The sequence below is a fragment of the Dendropsophus ebraccatus genome, chromosome 9, assembly GCF_027789765.1.
Source record: "Dendropsophus ebraccatus isolate aDenEbr1 chromosome 9, aDenEbr1.pat, whole genome shotgun sequence".
In the NCBI taxonomy this organism is placed as follows: Eukaryota; Metazoa; Chordata; class Amphibia; order Anura; family Hylidae; genus Dendropsophus; species Dendropsophus ebraccatus.
In genome coordinates this window covers 121,518,575-121,544,297 of record NC_091462.1, presented here as the reverse complement: position 1 = coordinate 121,544,297, position 25,723 = coordinate 121,518,575, and the positions used below count along the sequence as shown (strand labels likewise).

The following is a 25,723-nucleotide window of genomic DNA, read 5'->3' as shown; positions in this document are numbered from 1 at the left end:
CCCTGCTGTGCCTCCATATAGTAGTAATGTCTCCTGCTGTGCCCCCATATAGTAATAATGTCATCTGCTGTGCCCCATATAATAATAATGCCTCCTAATGTACCTCCATATAATAATAATAACATAGTAACATAGTAAATAAGGTTGAAAGAAGACAAGAGTCCATCAGGTTCAACCCAGGGGAACTCTACTGTGTTGATCCAGGGAAGGCAAAAACCCCTGTGAGGCAGACGACAATTGCCCCACCACAGGGAGAACCCCCCCGACTCCAATGGCAACCAGAATAATCCCTGGATCAACGTATCACCGGAAATCTAATGCCCATAACTTGTAATATTATATTGTTCAAGAAAAGCATCCGGGCCTCCCCTGTACTTCTATAATGAATCAGCCATGACAACATCATGTGGCAGAGAGTTCCACAGTCTTACGGCTCGTACAGTAAAGAACCCGCGTTGATGCTGATGATAAAATCTTCTTTCCTCTAGACGTAGAGGACGCCCCCTTGTCATGGTTACAGACCTAGGAGTAAGGAGACCCCTACAAAGATCTCTGTACTGTCCATTCATATATTTGTACATTGTGATCAGATCGCCCCTAAGACGTCTTTTTTCTAGCGTAAATAACCCCAAGCATGATAACCTGTCCTGGTCCTGTAACCCACCCATTCCCTTAGTGACCTTTGTTGCCCTCCTCTGCACTCGCTCCAGGTCAGCTGTGTCCTTCTTATATACAGGTGCCCGATGCTGTATACAGTATATACCATGTGTGGTCTGACCAGTGGTTTATAGAGAGGCAAAACTATGTTCTCATCTTTAGCATCTCTACCTCTTTTGATGCATCCCATTATTTTATTAGCCTTGGCAGCTGCTGCCTGGCACTGATCACTATAGATGAGGTTACTGTCCACCAATACCCCCAGGTCCTTTTCGGCAGCAGTGTTACCCAGTGTTTTATTATTTAGCACATAACTGTACTTATTATTTCTATGGCCCAAATGCATAACCTTACATTTATCCACATTAAACTTCATTTGCCATTTCACCGCCCAAGCCTCTAGCTTCTCCAAATCCCTTTGTAATATAATATTATCTTCCTCTGTACTGATTACTTTACCCAGTTTAGTATCATCTGCAAAAATGGAGATTCTACTCTGTAGCCCTTCTACTAGATCATTAATAAACATATTAAAAAGAAGTGGACCCGGGGGCGTGGCTTGGACATGGCCGGGTGAGGACGCATGTCGCTGCAGCTCCGGCCCGATCCTCACAATACCTAGTGCTAATACCTAACCATCGGGGCTTCGGTATGCCCAAAGGGGGCAAGAAGTTTACCTGCACACCTCGGGCCACTCCACGAGACTCCATAGTCCGGTTTGTGCGCTCTACGCCGCCCTTCTCCCTGACCGAGTCTCCCGCGGACAAGATGGCCGCCGCGCCTACCACACGGCAGGCTACACAGAAGCAGGCCAGCGCCTTTCCGGACCTGAGCCAATCGGTCCCGGAGATCCTCCGCCCGGCGGCTACCCTGTCACTCTCACCCACCACAGAGGGGACCCGCGATACCGCTGCATCTCTTGCTCCGGCTACGCTGCTTGCGGAGGTAAGGAGTCTCCTGCAGGCCCTGCCAACGAGGGCTGAACTTTCTGCCCAGCTCTCCCATATGGAGGAGCGTCATGCCCGAGATATGGCGGAAATAAAATCCTCGGTGGCAGCAGTCACGACCACGGTGTCTGCCCTAGAGTCCCGCCAGGGTACTATGGACCGTTCCCTCGCTTCCATACTCCCACGCCTGGACGCACAAGAGGCCACGATCAGAGACATGATCACACATATTGACGAACTTGAAAATAGAGGCCGACGCAATAATGTCAAGATACGGGGCTTACCGGAAGACGTGGGTCCAGATCGGCTTGTGAAGGAAGTCAGGATGATTTTCAACCGCTACCTCGGGGACCCAGACGACACCCATATCGAGCTGGACCGAACTCACCGGTTCGCAGGTCCCCGCTCGCAGGATCGGAACCGTCCCAGGGACGTGTTGTGCCGCGTGCACTATTACCAACAGAAGGAAGTGTTGATGCAGCGGGCATGGGAACTGGGTCCCATAGACTACGCCGGGGTGGAAGTTTCCCTTCTACCTGATCTTTCCAGGCACACGCTTGCAATGCGGCGCCTGCTCCGTCCCCTGCTCTCTGCCATCAAGGACCAGGGGGCCTCCTACCGCTGGGGGTATCCCTTTCACCTTATCATACGACATTCCGGCACTACATGCATTGTCCAGTCTCCGGAGGACCTGCCTGAGGCCCTATCGCTGCTTGGTCTGTCATCGCTCTCCGTCCCGGACTGGACTGCTCCTGTGCTTCCCTCTCCAGTCCTCGATCAAGCTATAGAAGACAGAGCGCCGCGATCAGCTCAACGGTTCACCCAGTCTCCTCTGCGACGGGGTTCCTGCTCCCCCCGCTGATTTATCGGCTCTCAGTGGGACCTGTATTGACTCCTGCCGAACTTGGACGCCCTCCGGTTGACCGCTATCGTCCTTCGGGGTGTCCCGAATGTATTGGCACAGTTGAGGGAGGGTGATAATGGACGCAGGGGGGTCTAGGAGCTCTGTTGAGGAGTTCAGAATGACCGCTGGGACATGCTTTCGGCTCGTTAAGCGGGCTGCCTACTGGGGCCAGGAGGTGTTATGACTCTCCCATCCCGGTACCCTGGATATTGGAAGTGTGCCCATCCCGCACCCCTTCTCTTCTCGTTTTCCTGTGCCGTTCCCATTTCCTCCCTTTCCCTCTCCCTCTCCCTCCCCCTCCCCCTCCTGTTCCCTGTGGACTCTCCTGGCCTGTCGGGTGGAGGATTAGCTCATCATTTCTCTGCTGAGACCCTATCTCCCCCCCCCCCCCTCTGACCCCCTCCCTCCCTTACCCCTGCCCATCAGCCCCCTCTCCATTTCCCCGCCCTCCCCCCCTATCCAAACCGCCTTCCCTTCCCCTCCTTACCTCCCCCCCCCCCCTTCTCCTCCTGACTTTCTTCTTATGCAGGGTATGGCTGGGTGGGGTGGGTGTGTGGGGCTGGTTAGCATATAGTCTGCTTGCTCCTCTTGGTCTCTAAGGTGGACTGTCCATTCGGGGGTTTTCATGTGCTGTTTTGTTGTTGCTCTAGTTGCACACACCACTGGATGTTCCCTAGGTGTGTCTTTTACATACCCATCGCCTGTACCCCTGTAATATGCAAATGCACAGAATATGTTGAACTGTTTCTACCTATATTCTCACACATCTCATCTCCCCTCTTCGTACTCTTCTATCCTCCTCCTTCACTGCCCCCCACTTTTCCGACTGCTCTCTGACTCGCGTATACCTACCGGGCTGAGATGGCTTCTCACTGCCGAGATCTGTGGCCGGAGCTGCCCGAATCTTGGTCTTTCCTTCCTCGTACCCCCTCCTGTTTTGCACAGGTCCCGGACCAGCCTCCTCTTTGGGGACTCTGGTCTACCTAGTGCGTGGGGTTTTCCCCTTGCTCTTTCTCTTTGACTCCCCTTTCTCGCCCTTTATGCTTCCGTGCCCTCCCCCTGGGCATTTCTCCCAGGCTTATTGTCTGGGCTGATAGGCTTGTTGTTGTGTCTTTCCTTCTCTCTTCTCGGGCCCTCTCCCCGCCCTTCCCCTTGTCTTCCCTTAAGGCCCTATTCCACGGAACGATTATCGTTCGTTTTCGGACGATATCGACCGCTACGGACGATAATCGTTCCGTGGAATAGAGTGCAACGATCAGCCGACATCGTTCATGTCGGCTGATCGTTGCAGTCGCTTGTTTTTCAACATGTTGAAAAACAAGCGACTGATATAGCAGCGATCTGCTGCTGTCGCTCCATTGAATAGGAGCGTCGGCAGCAGATGCTGCTATATCCTATGGGCTGCCCGGACGATCTAGCGATCCCCCGGGCAGGCCCCCCCGCAGCTCCCCGCCGCCCCCTCCCGCACTCACCCGCTCGCTGCTGCCGCGTTGAATAGCGGCGGCAGCGAGCGGCGAACGAGGAGCAAACGAGCGCTGACAGCGCTCGTTTGCTCCTCCAACGACCCGTGGAATACGGGCTTTAGTTTATTGTCCTAGTCCCTTCCCTGGTGTGTGTGTTCGTGTCTGCTCGTCACCCCTCCCCCCTCCCTGAGAGATGTCGTCTGTTCTTTGTGTTTCCCTCAATGCACAAGGACTGAACGTTCCTGAGAAGCGTTCCTCCTTGCTGCGACTCCTGTGGGCCAAGCAGGTCTCTGTGGCCTTCCTACAGGAGACTCATTTTCGAGCTGATAGCCTGCAAAAACTCTCAGACCGTAACTTCCCTGAAGCGTATCACAGTTGTTCACCGGACTCCAAGACCAAAGGCGTCTCCATTTTGTTCTCCCGATTGGCCCCATGGGAGTTTATAGACCAGAGGGTAGACGAGGAGGGGCGTTACCTCTTTGTGAAGGGCAAAATGGCAGGTACGTTGTGTACCTTCTTAGATCGCTGCCTCTTGGAAGTGGAGGATTTCCTGGAGGGCCTGTTGGTTCTTGGGGGGGACCTCAATATGGCATTAGACCCCACTTTGGACTCTTCGTCCGGGCATTCCTCTCTCCCCCTCTCTTCTCTCCGCCGTGCCAAGCAATCTCTTTATTCCTTCCAGTTGATGGATGTCTGGTGTATCCTGCATCCGCAGGACAAAGATTTCACTTTCTTCTCCCACCCTCACAATTCCTACTCCCGTATCAACTATTTCTTTATCTCCCACTCACACCTGGACCAGGCGGTATCTGCCTCTATAGACCCAAATTCTTTCTCGGATCATACCCTTATTTCCCTCCCTCTATCTTTTCCCTACCGCAACCTAGATCTTGGCGCTGGCGCCTCAATGAGACCTTGCTGAGGGACCCGGGGGTTCTCTCCGAAGTGCGAGCTGAGCTAACTAACTATTTCTCCACCAATGTTACCACCGACTCGTCCCCATCAGTGATCTGGGAAGCTCACAAATGCTATATCAGAGGCACCTTCATTAAGCTTGCATCTCGGCTTAAGAAGAAACGCTCGGCAAAGATAAAATCATTGGTCTCCAAGATCGCTGATCTGGATAAACGTCATAAACGGACTCTCACCCCGTCTACGGGTGTGGAGCTGGCTGCCCACCGTAGTAAGCTCCGGGAACTTACTTTTTCCTATGCCAGGGCCTCCCTGGCTCGGTGCCGCCGTCTTTATTTTGAGTTCGGCAACAAGCCAGGTAAGACCCTGGCCCGCGCGCTTTGGGTCCAAAGGGCTCGTTCTTTAATACCTTCCATCTCCTCTCCATCGGGCTCCAAACTTTCCTTAACCTCGCATATAGCGGAAGCCTTCCGTACATACTATAGCGAACTGTACAGCCTCCCACCCTCGATGTCCTCGTTGGATGCTTTACGCTCGGCGATCTCCGACTACCTTTCTGGCTCTGGCCTCCCCGCTTTACCGGAAGAGAGTGTGTCCCTACTAGAGGCACCCATCACATCCACGGAGTGGAACTGGGCCATCAAATCCTCCCCGTCGGGGAAGGCCCCTGGCCCTGATGGGCTCACGCTCCCTTATTATAAAGCCTTCTCCCCTTTGCTCCGTGACCACTTCTTAGCGGCCTATAGCTCTCTTTCTGCTGACTCTCATCTCCCCCTCGACTCCCTGCGCGCTCACATTACGGTCATTCCCAAGGACGGAAAGGACCCTTCCCTTTGCCAGAACTACCGCCCTATTTCCCTCCTGAACCTCGACTTAATACTCTTCTCCAAAATCCTAGCTTCCCGCCTCACACCACTTTTACAACCCATCATTCATTTAGACCAAGTGGGCTTTATGCCCACCCGGGAGGCTAGGGACAATAACACTAGGGCCATCAACCTTATACATTATGCCCACTCTGACTCCCTACCAACAATGCTCCTCCTTTCCGACGCCGAGAAGGCCTTTGACAGAGTTGGCTGGCCCTTCCTGACCACCACTCTCCAGCATCTTGGGCTGGGCCCTCGTATGCTGGCCTGGATTGGTTCTCTCTATTCACATCCTTCGGCTCAGGTCTCTGTCAACGGCCTTCTCTCTTCTTCCTTCTCCATACACAACGGTACCCGTCAGGGATGCCCACTCTCCCCCCTAATTTTCATACTGACACTGGAGCCCTTCCTACGCCACGTCAGGCAGAATATAAACATATCGGGGGTTCGTGTGGGCTCGGTCACTCATAAGGTAGCAGCCTACGCGGACGATCTTCTCTTCTTTCTCACCCACCCCACTGTCTCTCTTCCCAACTTGCTCTCTGAGCTCACCAGATTTCAAAACCTTTCCAACTATAAAATTAACCTACAGAAATCCGAGGCGTTGAACCTTTCCCTCTCCCCCTCTCTGGCCTCCACTCTTGCTGACTCCTTCCCCTTTCGCTGGTCGAGTTCTTCTTTATCTTACCTAGGGGTTCAGCTTACCCCCTCCATCTCCGATCTATTCAGGGTTAATTTCCCGCCTATGTTAAAGAAGATTGAGGCAGACTTGTCTGGGTGGCACAGGGGCACCTTCACATGGTTCGGCCGTTGTTCCATCTTTAAGATGAATGTCCTTCCTAGACTTTTGTATCTTTTCCAAGCCCTTCCGGTGACGGTGCCCCTGAGCTTCTTCCGACAACTCTCTTCTTTACTAACTAAATTTATTTGGGCCCACAAGCAGCCTCGAATAGCGAAATCGGTGCTGCATCGTCCAAAGACGATCTCGAGACGTCATCTCGTTAGGGTGATAGACTGGCACCGACACGGCTCTTCTAAACTATGGGTCGGCCTTGAAATGTCACTTTCACCCCTTTCCTTGCTGGCGGCTCCCTACCTCCAGTAGAATGGTCGGGCCTCACCCTACAGTTGTCACAACTCTTAAGCTTTGCTAGAAGTATTTCTCCTCTGCCTCCCTAGCCCCTCACCCATCTCCCTTGTTCCCGGTCATAGGTACCCCCTCGTTTCCGGCTGGAATCTCCGACCCGGTCTTCCGTGACTGGTTCCAGGCAGGCTCTTTCCGTGCACGTAGCTTTCTTCGGGGGGCGGCCTGGGTGTCCCTCTCGGAGCTCTGTGATCTCCCTGATCCTTCCCCTTTAGGATTCTGGAGGGCCCTACAATAGCACCACTTCCTCCTTTCCCTGCCTGCTCCATCCTCTTTCTCTCGCACGCTCACACAATTCGAGACGTTCTGCCTTGGCACGGGCCCTCTCTGACACTCTCTCTCCCTTCTTTACGCCATGTTGGGATCCCCCCCAGAACAGCCGCCTCCTCCATTCCTCACTGCCTGGGAGCAAGACTTAAGTGTCTCATTTACGGGTCCACAATTGGACCGAATATATACCTGTACTCACACTTCCTCCATCTCCTCCCGCTTACAGGAGGCGGGCTACAAGATTCTCTCGAGATGGTACCGGGTTCCGGTCCGTCTTCATAGAATCTTTCCTGAAGTATCTCCCCTGTGCTGGAGGATTTGTGGTGAGGAAGGGACCCTCCTCCATACCTTTTGGAGTTGCCCCAAACTGGTCCCCTTTTGGAGAGAGGTTTGGCGTATTGCCTCTACCTTTACAGACTCTCCTCTACCTTTCTCTCCGTCGCTTTTCCTCCTGCACATGTCGGACATCCCGCTAAGAGGCTACCGCCACTTGGTCAACGCTGCCAGGGCCTGTATCCCTGCCCTTTGGAGGCAACCAGCCCCCCCCCTTCCATCTCTATGTGGTTGCGGAAGGTGGAAGACCTTAAGTACATGGAGGTCCTTACCGCCCAATTATATGACCGGAATTCCCGGTTCTTTCAGACCTGGTACTATTGGGAACAGTTTGCTGAATCTGACGAATATAAGACTCTCATGTCTCAGTGAGGCGCTTCCCCCTTCTCCCACTTCCCCTGTGTGTTCTCTTCCTATGTTGGTTTGTGTGTAGGTTGTCACTGCCCTCTCCCTTCGTGTGTTCCTCGGTGTTGTAGTCTACCGCCCTTGTCTTCTTCCCCCCCCCCTTCCCTAGATGTTGCTGCTTTTTATTCTTTACTTTTCCTGAGCGTCAGCTCTTTTCCCTCTCTGCATGATGAGATTGTGCCTCATTTCCATTCATGGCCTCCCCGTTGTGGGAGTTATTTTGAAAGCTGTTGTTGGTAATGTTGAGCCATGTTGGCTCTTTGACTCTGTCCCCTTTCTTGTTTGTGCACCCAAAGGTGCTTTGTCCTTGTTTTGACGTATATACAACTAATGGTATATGTGTATCTCTTTGAAAAATTGACTGACCCCTGTGGTACCCCACTAGTAACTAAAACCCAATCTGAATATGTTCCATCAATGACCACCCTCTGTTTTCTATCACACAACCAGTTACTTACCCATTTGCATACGTTTTCCCCGAGTCCCAGCATCCTCATTTTGTAGACCAACCTTTCATGGGGCACAGTATCAAATGCCTTTGAAAAGTCCAGATACACAACATCCACAGCCTCCCCCAGGTCCAGTCTATATACACAACGTCCACAGCCTCCCCCAGGTCCAGTCTATATACACAACGTCCACAGCCTCCCCCAGGTCCAGTCTATATACACATATACCGCCTCCCCCAGGTCCAGTCTATATACACAACATCCACAGCCTCCCCCAGGTCCAGTCTATATACACAACATCCACAGCCTCCCCCAGGACCAGTCTATATACACAACATCCACAGCCTCCCCCAGGTCCTGTCTATATACACATATACCGCCTCCCCCAGGTCCAGTCTATATACACAACATCCACAGCCTCCCCCAGGTCCAGTCTATATACACATATACCGCCTCCCCCAGGTCCAGTCTATATACACAACATCCACAGCCTCCCCCAGGTCCAGTCTATATACACATATACAGCCTCCCCCAGGTCCAGTCTATATACACAACATCCACAGCCTCCCCCAGGACCAGTCTATATACACAACGTCCACAGCCTCCCCCAGGTCCAGTCTATATACACATATACCGCCTCCCCCAGGTCCAGTCTATATACACAACATCCACAGCCTCCCCCAGGACCAGTCTATATACACAACATCCACAGCCTCCCCCAGGTCCTGTCTATATACACATATACAGCCTCCCCCAGGTCCTGTCTATATACACAACATCCACAGCCTCCCCCAGGTCCTGTCTATATACACATATATACAGCCTCCCCCAGGTCCTGTCTATATACACATATACAGCCTCCCCCAGGTCCTGTCTATATACACATATACAGCCTCCCCCAGGTCCAGTCTATATACACATATACAGCCTCCCCCAGGTCCTGTCTATATACACATATACAGCCTCCCCCTGGTCCTATCTATATAAACACATATACAGCCTCCCCCAGGTCCAGTCTATATACACATATACAGCCTCCCCCAGGTCCTGTCTATATACACATATACAGCCTCCCCCAGGTCCTGTCTATATACACATATACAGCCTCCCCCAGGTCCTGTCTATATACACATATACAGCCTCCCCCAGGTCCTGTCTATATACACATATACCGCCTCCCCCAGGTCCAGTCTATATACACAACATCCACAGCCTCCCCCAGGTCCAGTCTATATACACATATACCGCCTCCCCCAGGTCCAGTCTATATACACAACATCCACAGCCTCCCCCAGGACCTGTCTATATACACATATACAGCCTCCCCCAGGTCCTGTCTATATACACATATACAGCCTCCCCCAGGTCCTGTCTATATACACAACGTCCACAGCCTCCCCCAGGTCCAGTCTATATACACATATACAGCCTCCCCCAGGTCCAGTCTATATACACACATATACCGCCTCCCCCAGGTCCAGTCTATATACACAACATCCACAGCCTCCCCCAGGTCCAGTCTATATACACAACATCCACAGCCTCCCCCAGGTCCAGTCTATAACTTACCTCTTCATAGAAGCCGATCAGATTAGTCTGACAGGACCGTTCCCTCATAAATCCATGCTGGTGCTGCATCATAAGATCATTTTCATTAAGATACTCCAATATAGCATCTCTTACAAACCCCTCATATACTTTACCTACTATAGATGTTAGACTTACAGGCCTGTAGTTTCCAGGATCGCTCTCTGACCCCTTCTTGAATATTGGTACCACATTAGCTATGCGCCAGTCCTGTGGAACAATCCCTGTCGTAATAGAATCTTTAAATAATAGGAATATCGGTCTGTCTAACACAGTACATAATTCCTGCAGTACTCTAGGATGGATACCTTCTGGGCCCGGTGACTTATGGATTTTAATATTTTTAAGGCGTCTCCCCACTTCTTGTTGTGTTAGGCAGGTGAGATTTATGGGAGGATTTATATTATCCCTAGTCATATCGTCTGTTATGGGATTCTCCTCTGTGAATACAGTAGAGAAGAATGTATTTAGTAGATTGGCCTTTTCCTCTTCCCCCTCCACCATTACACCCAGATTATTTTTGAGGGGACCAACATTTTCGGTTTTAAGTCTTTTGTTGTTTATATAAGTGAAGAACATTTTGGGATTCCTATTACTTTCTGTGGCTATCCTTCTTTCTGTTGCTATTTTTGCTTCTTTTATTTGCTTTTTACACATTCTATTCTTCTGTCTATAGTTGCTCAATGCTTCCCCACTACCTTCTTGTTTTAGTAGTCTGAATGCTTGTTTCTTATCATTTATTGCCCCCCTTACAGCTGAAGTTACCACACTGGATATCTCTTATTTCTACTACGTTTATTCCCATATGGTACAGTATGTGTCCTTCACACCATTTACCCAGGATGCTCTAACATATGTCCCCGGGGTCCTCCCTTATATCTCAGGGCAGTGTCCTCCAGTCTATGTCCCCGGGGTCCTCTCTTATATCTCAGGGCAGTGTCCCCCCAGTCTATGTCCCCGGGGTCCTCTCTTATATCTCAGGGCAGTGTCCCAGTCTATGTTCCCAAGGTCCTCTCTTAGTTTTTGGAAATTAGCCTTCCTGAAATTTTATGTTTTTTTTGTAGCCCCTCTACTAATCATTTTATTGAAGGATAATTGAAAACTTACTATTTTATGGTCACTATTACCTAGGTGACCCCCCACCTCTATTTTTGATATTCTGTCGGGCCTATTGGTTAAGATCAGGTCCAGGAGTGCCCCCCCTCTTGTTGGTTCCTGTACTAGTTGGGAAAGGTAATTATCTGTTACTATTTCCAAAAACACGCTTCCCTTCCTGAAGCTGCAGGTTTCTGCTTTCCAGTTTATATTTGGGTAGTTATAGCCCCCCCCCCCCATAATAATGAGGTCACTCTGCTTTCCTGTATATATTTGGGTAGTTATAGTCCCCCATAATAATGACTTCCCCCTGCTTTCCTGTATATATTGGGTAGTTATAGTCCCCCATAATAATGACGTCCCCCTGCTTTCCTGTATATATTTGGGTAGTTATAGTCCCCCATAATAATGACGTCCTCCTGCTTTCCTGTATATATTGGGTAGTTATAGTCCCCCATAATAATGACTTCCCCCTGCTTTCCTGTATATATTGGGTAGTTATAGTCCCCCATAATAATGACTTCCCCCTGCTTTCCTGTATATATTTGGGTAGTTATAGTCCCCCATAATAATGACTTCCCCCTGCTTTCCTGTATATTTGGGTAGTTATAGTCCCCCATAATAATGACTTCCCCCTGCTTTCCTGTATATATTTGGGTAGTTATAGTCTCCCATAATAATGACTTCCCCCTGCTTTCCTGTATATATTTGGGTAGTTATAGTCCCCCATAATAATGACTTCCCCCTGCTTTCCTGTATATATTTGGGTAGTTATAGTCCCCCATAATAATGACGTCACTCTGCTTTCCAGTTTATATTTGGGTAGTTATAGTCCCCCATAATAATGACTTCCCCCTGCTTTCCTGTATATATTTGGGTAGTTATAGTCCCCCATAATAATGACTTCCCCCTGCTTTCCTGTATATATTGGGTATAGTCCCCCATAATAATGACTTCCCCCTGCTTTCCTGTATATATTTGGGTAGTTATAGTCCCCCATAATAATGACTTCCCCCTGCTTCGCTGCCGCATCTATTTGTCTTATAAGAAGATTTTCTGACTCTTCCACTATACTTGGAGGTTTATAACTCACTCCTATAAAAATGTTATTATTCTTCGTCCCTCCCCTTATTTCTACCCAAAGAGACTCCACATTATCATCACTTATATCCTCCCGCAGAATAGGCTTAAGGCATGATTTAACATATAGACAGACCCCTCCCCCTTTCTTAATTTTACGGTCATTTCTGAATAGACTATAACCCTGGATATTAACCGCCCAGTCATAACTCTCATCCAGCCATGTCTCGCTTATCCCCACTATATCATATTTCTCTTCCACCATTATGAGTTCTAATTCCTCAGCTTTATTAGTGAGGCTTCGAGCATTTGTATACATACATTTAATATGTTTGTCCATATTCCCTTTCCTCTTGTCACTAGTGTCACCCCCAGTTCCATAATCTAGGCCCAGCTCTCCATCTACTCTGTCTTCACTTACTATATTGTAGTTGCCCTCCCCCCCGGTCTCCTCCAACCTCTTAGCCATCTTCTCCCCCAGCACGGCTGCACCCTCCCCATTGAGATGCAGCCCGTCCCTACCGTAGAGCCTGTAACCGACCGAGAAGTCGGCCCAGTTCTCCATGAACCCAAACCCCTCTATCCTACACCAGCTCTTGAGCCACTTATTTACCTCCCTTATCTCCCGCTGTCTCTCAGGTGTGGCTCGTGGTACAGGTAATATTTCGGAGAATATCACCTTGGAAGTCCTAGTTTTAAGCTTCCTGCCTAAGTCCCTGAAATCGTTTTTAAGGACCCGCCACCTACCTCTAACTTTATCATTGGTGCCAATGTGCACCATGACTGCTGGGTCATCGCCAGCTCCTCCCAGTAATCTGTCAGCCCGATCCGCGATGTGACGAACTCGAGCGCCAGGAAGGCAACACACTGTTCGACGATCCCGGTCTTTGTGACAGATTGCCCTGTCTGTCCCCCTAATAATTGAGTCCCCCACTACAAGTACCTGCCTGGCCTGCCCTGAACTCCTGTTTCCCACCTTCCTGCAGCAGACACCCCCCTGGCTGTCAGTGTCCTGCTGCAGCAATGCCCCCCTGAATCAACATCCTCCTCATCCGCCAATTTGGCAAACTTGTTGGGGTGTGCCAGATCAGGACTGGCCTCTCTCACACTCTTCCCTCTACCCCGTTTTCTAACTGTGACCCAACTAGCTGCCTCTTCCTCCTGTACTTCCATGATATCACTCTCTCCCCCATCTACCCCTTGGAGCGATTGCTCAGTGAGCAGCAGACGCCTTTCCAGTTTGCCAATGTATCTCAATTGTCGCAGCTGCTTATTTAGATCCAGATGTGGGCTTCCAAACCAGCAACATGCACACATCTCCCACAATGGTATATACCCCCCCATACATCTCCTACAATGGTATGCACCCTTGATCGGTTGATCAAGGATTGCGTACATTGCACAAGATGTACATTGGGCCGCATTGTCAAACATGGCGCTCATTTTTATGGGGATATTATGTATACTAAACAAAACAAAAACAACAAAAGCAAACAATGTGTTCAGAAAGCAAGTAAACAATTTGTTTTCCTCTAAAACTCCCCGAATCTAAAGTCCCAGAATATTTAAAGCTTAACTGTCATTTCAGGGTCATTTTTCTGAAAACATTAAATATCAACAGTACAAGCGATTTTAAGAAACTCTGTAATCGGTTTTATGTACTAAAAGAGTTTCCTTCTGTACTGAAAAAGCAATCTCCCAGCCTCCCCCCTCACATCAGATGAAGCAGGATTTCTGTCTCCATTATGGTCTATGGAGAGGGGAGGGGCTGAGTGAGCACGGAGTGAGTGAGTGAGCACGGAGCAGTCCTGCACAGCACAACACCCTGCAATCTTCTCTCAGTAAGTTCATAGATAAGCACTGACCCTTCTGACACCTGAATTTAGTGTTTTAGGTGCCCAGAGAGTCTACAAACAGCTGACCTTCATGTCACCTCTTCCTGCTCCCTCATCTCCCTCAGCCCCTCCCCCCTCCATAGGCTTACAATGGAGAGAGCAGAACCCGTCTTCCCTGGCTTCTCTGTAATGAAGACGTGTTTGCCTGATAATGCACAGATAAGAAGTCAGGGGGGGAGGCTGGGAGATTGCTTCTTGAGGACAGAAGGAGGCTTTTTTGGCTGATGAAACCTATTACAGAGTTTCTTAAAATCGCTTATACTACTGATTTCTGCAATAAAAAAAAACATGACAGTTACGCTTTAAGTCCCGCACTTGAGACAAAAACACACTTCAGATCAAAAACTCGCATGCTCCAAAACTCACTCACAAATACAATATAAAAGCACGTAGCTTGCAGAGATAGTTGTTTCTGGCTCCTGTGTTGGAAGAGACTGGCCGGCTTCACACAGATGTAATTTATCAACTCTTAATTAGCAATCAATCCCCCTGACCATCCACCTGTGTAACCTCCAGCAAGCTTGTGAGTATACAGGCTATAGTAATATGTCCCAAGTAAACCAGATACAATGTATATAACCCCTAGGAAAATAAATACAGATAAACTAATCTATAGTACCTTGCTATATACTATATGTGTACAGGGATTTGTTATATATAAACCCAGTAAGGACAGATATCACTCAGTAACAGGTATGTTATATACTCCTTCCCAGAATATTTAAGTCCCACACTTGAGACAAAAACACACTTCAGATGAAAAACTCGCACGCTCCAAAACTCGCTCACAAATACAATATAAAAGCACTTAGCTTGCAGAGATAGTTGTTTCTGGCTCCTGTGTTGGAATAATGTCCCCTGCTGTGCCTCCATATAGTAATAATGTCCCCTGCTGCATCCCCATATAGTAATAATGCCTCCTGATGTACCTCCATATAGTAATAATGTCCCCTGCTGTGCCTCCATATAGTAATAAAAGAAAAAAGAGAATAGGGGCGCTCCCTGGTGCACCCTTATTGTTTTTTGTTTTGTTTTTTGATTTTTTTTGTTCTGAATAACAGATAAAGCAAATGAAACAAACATTTAGAAGCAGCTGAATCTGATATTATAAGTTACTGTACAGTATAGCAATCAGCATGTGGTATATAATGTATAGTAACTGTATAACCCTGATAACATAGCAGCAGCTGGATATGTGATATATAAGTTACTGTACAGTATAGCAGCATGTGGTGTATAATGTATAGTAACTGTATAACCCTGATAACAGAGCAGCTGGATATGTGATATATAAGTTACTGTACACTATAGCAACATATGGTATATAATGTATAGTAACTGTATAACCCTGATAACACAGCAGCTGGATATGTGATATATAAGTTACTGTATACTATAGCAACATATGGTATATAATGTATAGTAACTGTATAACCCTGATAACACAGCAGCTGGATATGTGATATATAAGTTACTGTACAGTATAGCAGCATGTGGTATATAATGTATAGTAACTGTATAACCCTGATAACACAGCAGCTGGATATGTGATATATAAGTTACTGTACAGTATAGCAGCATGTGGTGTATAATGTATAGTAACTGTATAACCCTGATAACACTGCAGCTGGATATGTGATATATAAGTTACTGTACAGTATAGCAGCATGTGGTGTATTATGTATAGTAATTGTATAACCCTGATAACACAGCAGCTGGATATGTGATATATAGGTTACTGTACAGTATAGCAGCATGTGGTATGTAATGTATAGTAACTGTATAACCCTGATAACACAGCAGCTGGATATGTGATATATAAGTTACTGTACAGTATAGCAATCAGCATGTGGTATATAATGTATAGTAACTGTATAACCCTGATAACACAGCAGCTGGATATGTGATATATAGGTTACTGTACAGTATAGCAGCATGTGGTATATAATGTATAGTAACTGTATAACCCTGATAACACAGCAGCAGCTGGATATGTGATATATAAGTTACTGTACAGTATAGCAATCAGCATGTGGTGTATAATGTATAGTAACTGTATAACCCTGATAACACAGCAGCTGGATATGTGATATATAAGTTACTGTACAGTATAGCAGCATGTGGTATATAATGTATAGTAACTGTATAACCCTGATAACACAGCAGCTGGATATGTGATATATAAGTTACTGTACACTATAACAATCAGCATGTGGTGTATAATGTATAGTAACTGTATAACCCTGATAACACAGCAGCTGGATATGTGATATATAAGTTACTGTACAGTATAGCAGCATGTGGTATATAATGTATAGTAACTGTATAACCCTGATAACACAGCAGCTGGATATGTGATATATAAGTTAACGTACAGTATAGCAGCATGTAGTATATAATGTATAGTAACTGTATAACCCTGATAACACAGCAGCTGGATATGTGATATATAAGTTACTGTACAGTATAGCAGCATGTGGTATATAATGTATAGTAACTGTATAACCCTGATAACACTGCAGCAGCTAGATATGTGATATATAAGTTACTGTACAGTATAGCAGCATGTGGTATATAATGTATAGTAACTGTATAACCCTGATAACACAGCAGCAGCTGGATATGTGATATATAAGTTACTGTACAGTATAGCATCATGTGGTGTATAATGTATAGTAACTGTATAACCCTGATAACACTGCAGCAGGTGGATATGTGATATATAAGTTACTGTACAGTATAGCAGCATGTGGTGTATAATGTATAGTAACTGTATAACCCTGATAACACAGCAGCTGGATATGTGATATATAGGTTACTGTACAGTATAGCAGCATGTGGTATATAATGTATAGTAACTGTATAACCCTGATAACACAGCAGCAGCTGGATATGTGATATATAAGTTACTGTACAGTATAGCAATCAGCATGTGGTGTATAATGTATAGTAACTGTATAACCCTGATAACACCAGCAGTTTGTAGATACAGGATGGAACTGCAGATCCCCATAATGCAGTAGTGTAGTACAACAGGCTAGAATAAAGAAGCAGGGCTGCTGTAAGAGGTCTGTGTGGTCACATGACTGCAGTGGGGGAAGGGTGTGTAACCAGCAGGGACCTATCAGAAAGTGAGAACCACAGAGCTGTGCAGGAGGACACTGACAAACTTTTCTATAGCGGTGTGTATAGCTGAGTGTAAGTGCAGGCACATTATAGCAGGAATGGAGAGGATGGGAAACACAAGGGCTATGACTGTAGAGAGCATGAAGGAATCCTATGTGAACAATATGGATGCGTTTCCCACTGAACCTGCTTTAAAGTTCACCTTTTCCAGTGGAACAAAAACCCTGCAATCGCAGTAACCACGAATGTGAGCAAGACCGGATTTGGGGGGTTGTTGTGTCCCCATCAGAACTTCCAGGGATCCTGGTCAAGAGAGATTACCGAGAACTACAGGCAGTCTGGCAGACACTGAAAACAGCAGAACTCATTCTCCAAGGGACACCTGTTCTAATCTATTCAGACAATATGATAGCAGTGGCTCTGCTTTGCCAGCAAGGATCCTCAAAACAAGGCAATCGCCAGACCTTAGCACTAAAAATATCCTCCTGGGTGGAAGAAAAAGTACGGTGTCTCTCTCTCTCTGCAGCCCACCTAAAAGGCTCCCACAATGTTTAGGCAGACAAGTAATCTCTCCAGGGGATTGGTCCCTAAATGACCAAGTCTTTCTACAGATAACAGAGAAATGGGGAATGCCGAGTATAGACTTATTTGCCACACAAAAGAATCAGAAGGATCTAACCTTTTACTCTTTAAATCTAAATGACCCCTTTCTGGGGTGGATACTCAAACTTTTTCTACTGGAGCCTCATCCATCAAAGAAAATGATGCCTGGGACTCCCCAGACTGACCAAGAGGATGTCAGGGCCCACCATCTATGGTAGAAGCCTATGCAAATATAAATACTATTGCTCAGTGTACCCGTCATTTGTCTCCTAATCTCTTTATAACATTAAATAAGAACAAAATGAGACAATAAATCTGAGATTATTGCAGCCAGGCAGAGGGCTGTGCAGCTTTTAGTCACTTTGTGAAAACTGACTCCCCAGGCACACCCTCTCTGCCCTTCCTCCCCACCCTCCTCATCATTAGGAATGCTCCAGGCAGGTTGTCTCCTGTTTGAACATTGTACAGGTGCCTTAATGATGCAGACCATGTGCTGGGCTGACACAGCTGACCAATAGTAGGCAATCTGCCTGGAGCATTACTAATGATGAGGAGGGACAGAGAGGGTGTGCCAGCCTAATGCATACACAATCTAGGCCACGCCCGTAGGGCACGGGGCTGCCAGTTTAAAAGTTGTTTTTTAAGACAATAACTGCATCACCTGCCGAACGGACCGCAGGACCGATCTTGGATTAAAAGCAGCTATCCGAAGGTACAAGTGGTTTGGGGGGGGGGCAGTTTGTGGGTACAGAGTCGCTTTAAGCCAAAGCCAGAAACAGCCTATAAACAGAGTTCAGGTAATAAAAGAAAAGCCTGAGATTTCTTCTCTCTTCAAATTAATTCCTGGTTTTAGCTTCAAATCTTTGTCAGATAATCTTTCTGTGTAAATAGAAGTTCCAGGAACATTTATCTCATATGATTCTGGTAGCTACTTTGAGCCCAAGTTGGTTTGGAATAATCAAGAAGTTGAAGATAGACAGTCCTTTTAGCTTCAAGAATGTACAGACCTTCTACTTCAAGGACCAGTCTTTTCTTCATGGAAATTTGGCAGCCTGGCTTCTAATCCGAAAATCCAAAGGACTATCTTCTAAGGTCATCCAGATGCTCTAGCACAGCAAGTAGAAGGTCACTAATGCCATTTACAGTACGATCTGGACAACCTTCTTTTCCTGGTGTAAACCAGAGGTGCCTGCCCCTTTTCATCCTAACGTAGCTAAAATTCTAGATATATTTTCCAAGCAGTTCTGGATAAAGTACTAAAGCCAAGTGCGCTCAGAAGGCAAGTTTCAGCATTAGCATTCTACTATGATAAGGACTTTGAGCAGGTCACAGATAGATCAAAATGTTTTTCGTAGCTACTACCAGGTTACATAGTTAATACGCTTGAAAAAAGACACATGTCCATCAAGTTCAACCAAGGAGGGGATGGATACAGGGAAGGGGGAGGGATGATAAGTTCTATACATATGCATTTATATTATTTTGGTCTAAGAACTTGTCTAGGCTGGTTTTGAAGCCCTCTATTGTTTTTTCTGTGACCAGATCCTTTGGTAGACTGTTCCACAGATTCACAGTTCTCATGGTAAAGAAGGCTTGTCGCCAGGTTACATCCTGGGGTCCAGCCAAAATGTCCTATTCTGCAAGACATTATTCTTTCATTTTGTCTACAAATTCCAGGGAACAGGAGTTCCACAAACTGTCCATAAGAAGATGTGTCCTCTCCTACCTAGAGATGACAAAACCTTGGCATCTGGACCAAAACCTCTTTGTTCAGTTCCAGGGAAGAATGCATCACGGAAAGGAGAGTCTGCCGTCACGGAGGGTCAGGACGTCCCAGGAACACAAAGAGCATGAGGATCATAAGAGTGGCCACATCTGCACCAACAATGTTGCTAGCATCGATTTGAAGCCATTTACCACCTGCCAGGCATCAGGTGATATCAATGGAAACCATTCAGAGACAAGTGGCCAACGCTGTTATAAGGAGCCAACGTCCATTAAGACGCCTGCCACTTACCCCACATTATAGTGTCAATTGGATTTTTGCCAAGCTCAGGCAAGCTATAGTGCGACCGCCTGGAGGCACATGATCTTCAGCGATGAATCCCGTTTCAGTCCAGTGCTGATGACCAAAGTACATGCTTGTGGAGGCAGCCAGGCCAGCGGTCTAATCTGGAATTTGTTGTTGAGCGACATACAGAGATTACACAAGGTGTGACAGTGTGGGGAGCAATTTGTTGGGACACACAATCGCCTCTAGTCGTCCTTCAAGGCACTATGACGGCTCGCAGTTATGGGGATGACATTTTAATGCCGGTTGTACTGCCTATGGCTGCATTCCCACATTCCGTGATCCTGACGGATCACGGACGTGGAATGCATGTACCAGAGTCCCCCCGCGCCCGGACAGCATCTGTAATGAGATGCTGGGAGCGGGGGAGACTGTATTCATAAGCGCCGCGCTGTAATGAATCAGCCGCGCGGTGCTGTTACTACAGCGCGGCGTTTATGAATACAGTCTCCCCCGCTGCCAGCATCTAATTACATGCTCCAGTACATGCATTCCACATCCGTGATCCGTCAGGATCACGGAACGTGGGAATGCAGCCTATGTTATCACGTTGCCCAGGTGCCATTTATCAGCAAGACAACGCTTGTCCACATACTGTGTGACTCTCCCAACAACGTTTTAAAGGAAATGTTCTTCCATGGCCTGCCAGGTCACCAGACAAGGATGTGAGGTCCTCCCATGGCCTGCCAGGTCACTAGACAAGGATATAACGTCCCCCCATGGCCTGCCAGGTCACCAGACAAGGATGTGAGGTCCTCCCATGGCCTGCCAGGTCACTAGACAAGGATATAATGTCCCCCCATGGCCTGCCAGGTCATTAGACAAAAATGTGAGGTCCTCCCATGGCCTGCCAGGTCACTAGACAAGGATGTGAGGTCCTCCCATGGCCTGCCCGGTCACCAGACAAGGATATGAGGTCCTCCCATGGCCTGCCAGGTCACCAGACAAGAATGTGAGGTCCTGCCATGGCCTGCCAGGTCACTAGACAAGGATATAATGTCCCCCCATGGCCTGCCAGGTCACTAGACAAGGATATAATGTCCCCCCATGGCCTGCCAGGTCACTAGACAAGGATATGCAAAAGAACACTGCAGAGACACCATCACATGTCTCGACGTCAGTGTCCCAGGGGGCAATGTTCTAGAATACACTGACGTTGAGACACGTGATGGTGTCTCTGCGGTGTTTTGGTTGATCTCCCTGAGGTCAACCAGCGTCCTTTTACTAGACAAGGATATGACGTCCTCCCATGGCCTGTCAGGTCACCAGACAAGGATATAACGTCCTCCCATGGCCTGCCAGGTCACCAGACAAGGATATAACGTCCTCCCATGGCCTGTCAGGTCACCAGACAAGGATATAACGTCCTCCCATGGCCTGCCAGGTCACCAGACAAGGATATAACGTCCTCCCATGGCCTGTCAGGTCACCAGACAAGGATATAACGTCCTCCCATGGCCTGTCAGGTCACCAGACAAGGATATAACGTCCTCCCATGGCCTGCCAGGTCACCAGACCTCTCGCCAATAGAGCACCTCTGGGACCTGCTGAGAAGGCAACTGCAGCCATCCTGGAATACTGGGGAATTACCTGCCCAGTTGCAGAGATTATGGCCTGATCTTCCACGGAGGGTCATAGGTCACCTAACTGATTTGATGCCACGTGTGTTTCGGCTTGTATAGCTGTCATAGGTGGCCTTACTACTTACTGACCTGTAACCTTTTTCATGCCATAACTTCTTAATAAAACAATCATTTGTTCTGAACTTGTAATCATTCGCTTATCTCCTCATGCACTACATACATGTTACGTTTTGTGATAGTAGCTCGTATCCTTCTGGATCCTTCGTATCCTGCTTTTTTTTGTGACAGAGTGTATATCTATTTTTTTTCTAACGGTTTACTTTGGTTCGAAACCAAACTTTCTGGAAAAGTCTACACAGCGCTGGAGTCTTTAGAGGGAAGTGTCTGTGTGGTACAGCCAGGTGTGATGATGGGACATATGAGTATACTGATGGCTGTTTGTTATAGGTTGGGATGAAGTCTATAGAGGGAAGTATTGTTGCTGATAGTCACCCTGTGTACAAGGGACAAAGATCTCATGGGTCAGCTGATTGGGGACCTTTAAGACATCTATAGTTGCCCGCCCAGTGTAGGCTGCAATGTGTGGACGATGATATGATGTGTTGATGTTAATAGATTTAGCGATGGCTCCTGCTGCCACCACATTAGGACACTTACCATTGTCCTGATAATCAGGAGCACGATCCTTACCCCTCAGAACATTTCTGTGCAGCTCATCTCTCTGCATCGGAGGACAGCGTCTATCCACACATCGTAACCTGAGGTTACATAGTATAACGCCATAACTGCATGGGCCACCGAAAGCTCGAACCGCCCCGACAAGACGGTTACACATATTCATAGTACACAGAACCCGATAAGTAAGAAGCCATGCAAGAACAATGTTGCTGCTATAACGCACACTGGACTGGACTGTAACCTACATGGCCAGACATCGTAACTGGTGGAGGTGGTATCCCACAACTAGAGCAATAATCTTCCTATTCCCTGAGGAACTTGTCACAACAAACAAGGGAAACACATTGGAGATTGGAAGATGGGGAACTATTAATAATCGCCTCCATCTTTGAGAGATATATATATATAATTTTCTTTTTCTAGAGATGTAATCCTGTTTCCACCTCCCACTACTTCCTGCACAATGTTCGCAATTTGTTCTCTGAGGACCGCCGGTTTAGCTAAAGTGTCCGCCGCCACTGTCTGTTTGTGCTGCTTGGAAGTGGCATCCAGCTTTCTAAGTAAAGCACTGAGTTTCGCACTGCGTTCTCTTTTTAAACGTGCACCGTGCTGAATAAAGACCCCCCGTAAAACACATTTTAAGGCCTCCCACTGCAGAGGAGGAGCCGTGTGGTCCGAGGCATGTACGGCAAGAAAATCCGAAATGGCCTTTTCTATGCCCGACTTGCAGGCCACATCTTGGAATAGCGTCTCATTTAGGCGCCACGTCCATTCGCTAGGGGCACCGTCAGGAACCCCTAAGGATAGGAATACCGGGAATGGTCAGACCATAGAGCCATGCCAATGGAGGCGTGAGGAGTATGGAGCAGCGCGTGTTGGGATACAAAAAACATGTCGATCCTACTATACCCCATATGTACTGGAGAAAAATACGTAAAGTCCTTGTCATTAGGGTGCAGCACCCTTCACACATCTACAAGTCTCTGAGCACTCAGTGCCCCTTAGGCAGTCAGCACTGCTGCTTTGGGTACAGAGGATCTACCAGTCGACGTATTTATCAGGGGGTCAAGAAAAAGGTTAAAGATGCCCCCCAGGACAAGGATCCCATCGATAAATGCATCCGAGGCCATCAGAATATCCCTGAGAGCCCTGCCTTGGCCCGAGTTGGGGAGGTATACATTGCCCACTATTAAGATAGTAGAGGCTACTTTAATTTTAATGAAGGCAAACCTACCTTGCGAATCCAACAGTGTATCAAGGACGTGCTGTAAAGACCTATGAAGTGTCACCGAGACACCTTTCGACTTGGCGTCCGGATTGGTGCTATGAAACCAGTATGGGTAGTGGCGGGAGTGTAGCTGGGGCACATGACCTTCCCGGAAATGCGTTTCCTGAAAAAGAAGAACATGCATTTTCTGTTTGTGCATGGAATATATAATGCAATTGCGTTTGACCAGATCATTAAGGTCTCTAACATTGAGCGAGGCGAGTCTGAGGCTTGCCACAGCCATGGTATGTGGAGGTGGGAGATATGGGGGAGGGAGAGGCGGAAAGGGAAAGAAGTGAGAGAACACAAAACAAAAAGTTAAACGCCAGAGCAGATAAGAGAAAGAAAAATGCCCCTCTCTGGGGGAGCAAGATGGCGGCTCAGCAACAGTACAGTGCAGGGACTCCGGGGCCGCGGCGACACAGGCGGGGCTGCTGCTTATTATCTCCGCCGCCTCAGCAGCCGGTGTCGCCTGCTGCAGAATCCCCTCCTACTCCCGGGCAGTGGCTATGTGGAGGAGTGGGGGTGGGCTGTGTGGCCTATGCTGTGTGCCAGAGGACAAGAGCGCCGCTGGACTGGCGGGGATTGGCCCGCGAGGCCGGCACGGGTTCGGGTGTGCTCTGGCTGGTCAAAGAAGGTCCCCTCATGGCAGGAGCTCGGCAGCGTGCGTCTCTACTTAGGCATTGCCAGGCCACGCCCCCCTGATAGTCATTTAGAATAAATACATGCTTTAAGAAGTATTATACAGTGGTTTGCAATAAATTAGAATATCAACAAAAAAAAAATTTCTTTCATTAATTCAATTCAAATAGTGACCTCGTATATTCTATAGAGTCATTACATACAGAGTGAACTTTTTCAAGTGTTTATTTCTGTTAAAGTTAATGATTATGGATTACAGCCAAGAAAAACCCAAAAGTTAGTATTTCAGAAATTTAGAATATTATATAAAACCAACTAAAAAAAAATGTTTTTAATAAAGAAATATTGACCAAATGAAAAGTCTTTATATACAAAAAAAAAGACCAAATATAATATCATGAAATCTTTATTTATCAATAACACAACTCATAATCAAAAATATTAAAAACCTACATTACATGATGTTTTATGGCAATCCAGATGAACTGACAGTGAGATGGGTAGCATAGGCTCAAACAGGCAACTGCTCCGAAAGTGCTCAGTGCAGTATAAACATGGGTTATACACAGGGGGATGGGATAAAACCAAGTACAAGGTTCCCACAATGGGGACTATCCACCTAACTTCCACCCAAAAGAACCATAAACCCTGTAAGCCCGTAATCAAATCACCACTCACCCATGTCAGCGTCTCCCCAACGTACGTTTCACGTTTGGTGCTTCCTCAGGGGGCATGAAAAGTCTGTAGAGTAAATGCCCCCAATACTTGGTCGAGCACCTTCTGCATGAATGACGACATCAATGCGGCAATGTGGCATGGAGGCGATCAGCTGATGGCGCTGCACAGGGGTTAGTGAAGCCCAGGTTGCTTTCTTAGCGGCCTTCAGCTCATCTGCATTGTTGGCTCTGGTGTCTTCCATCATCCTCCTGACAATACCCCATAAATTCTCTATGGGGTTAAGGTCTGGCGAGTTTGCTGCCAATCAAGCCCAGTGATGCTGTGGTTAGTAAACCAGGGATTGATACTTTTGGCCGTGTGGACAGGTGCCAAATCCTGCTGGAAGACGAAAATTCCATCTCCAAAAATCTTTTGAGCACAGGGAAGCATGAAGTGTTCCTAAATTTCCAGGTAGACGGCAGCATTGACTTTGGTGTTGATGAAACCTAGTGACCCTACCCCAGCAGATGACATGGCTCCCCAAACCATCACTGATTGAGGAAACATCACTCTGACTTGGGTTTTTCTTGGCTGTAATCCATAACATCAACTTTTGTCAATTTTTTGAAAGACAAACGACTGTGATAGCAGCGATCTGCTGCCGTCGCTCTGAAAGTCATTCGTCCTGAGCTGCTGACATCACCTGTGTCTGCGTAGTCGCACTGCTCCTTGGTTATACTGGGGCACATGGACGGTGCTAATGGTTTGGGGGTTGGTTCCATCCATAGTCTCTGCTGCTCATGTCTTGTGACTTGTTGGTACAGGTGGTGGCTCTGAAGTTCATTCCTAAAGTGGGGCGCTCCGAGAAGGAACTGAAGGGCCTGAAGAGAGAGATCCAGATCATGAGAGACCTGAGACACCCCAACATTGTGCGCATGCTGGACAGCTGTGAGACTGAGCGAGAGGTGAGCGGACACAGGGGGTGTTTGGTGAGTGTGAGGCTGGACCAGTCAATACGTTTATGGACTTGTATATATTGTACATTATTTATATTGTTGGTTTTGTTATGTTTTATATTTTTAAATA

The 25,723-nt window shown here is 47.5% G+C and overlaps 1 protein-coding gene across 2 annotated transcripts in view; it reads left to right on the top strand.

Moving 5' to 3' along the window:
* Positions 1 to 25,723, top strand: part of STK36 (serine/threonine kinase 36) — a 146,743-nt gene that overhangs the window by 36,645 nt on the left and 84,375 nt on the right. For both annotated transcript variants that reach the window (XM_069984782.1, XM_069984783.1), the window contains exon 3: positions 25,462 to 25,602. In XM_069984782.1, coding sequence (XP_069840883.1) covers positions 25,462 to 25,602 — 141 coding nt within the window. The remainder of the gene's footprint in view (positions 1 to 25,461; positions 25,603 to 25,723) is intronic.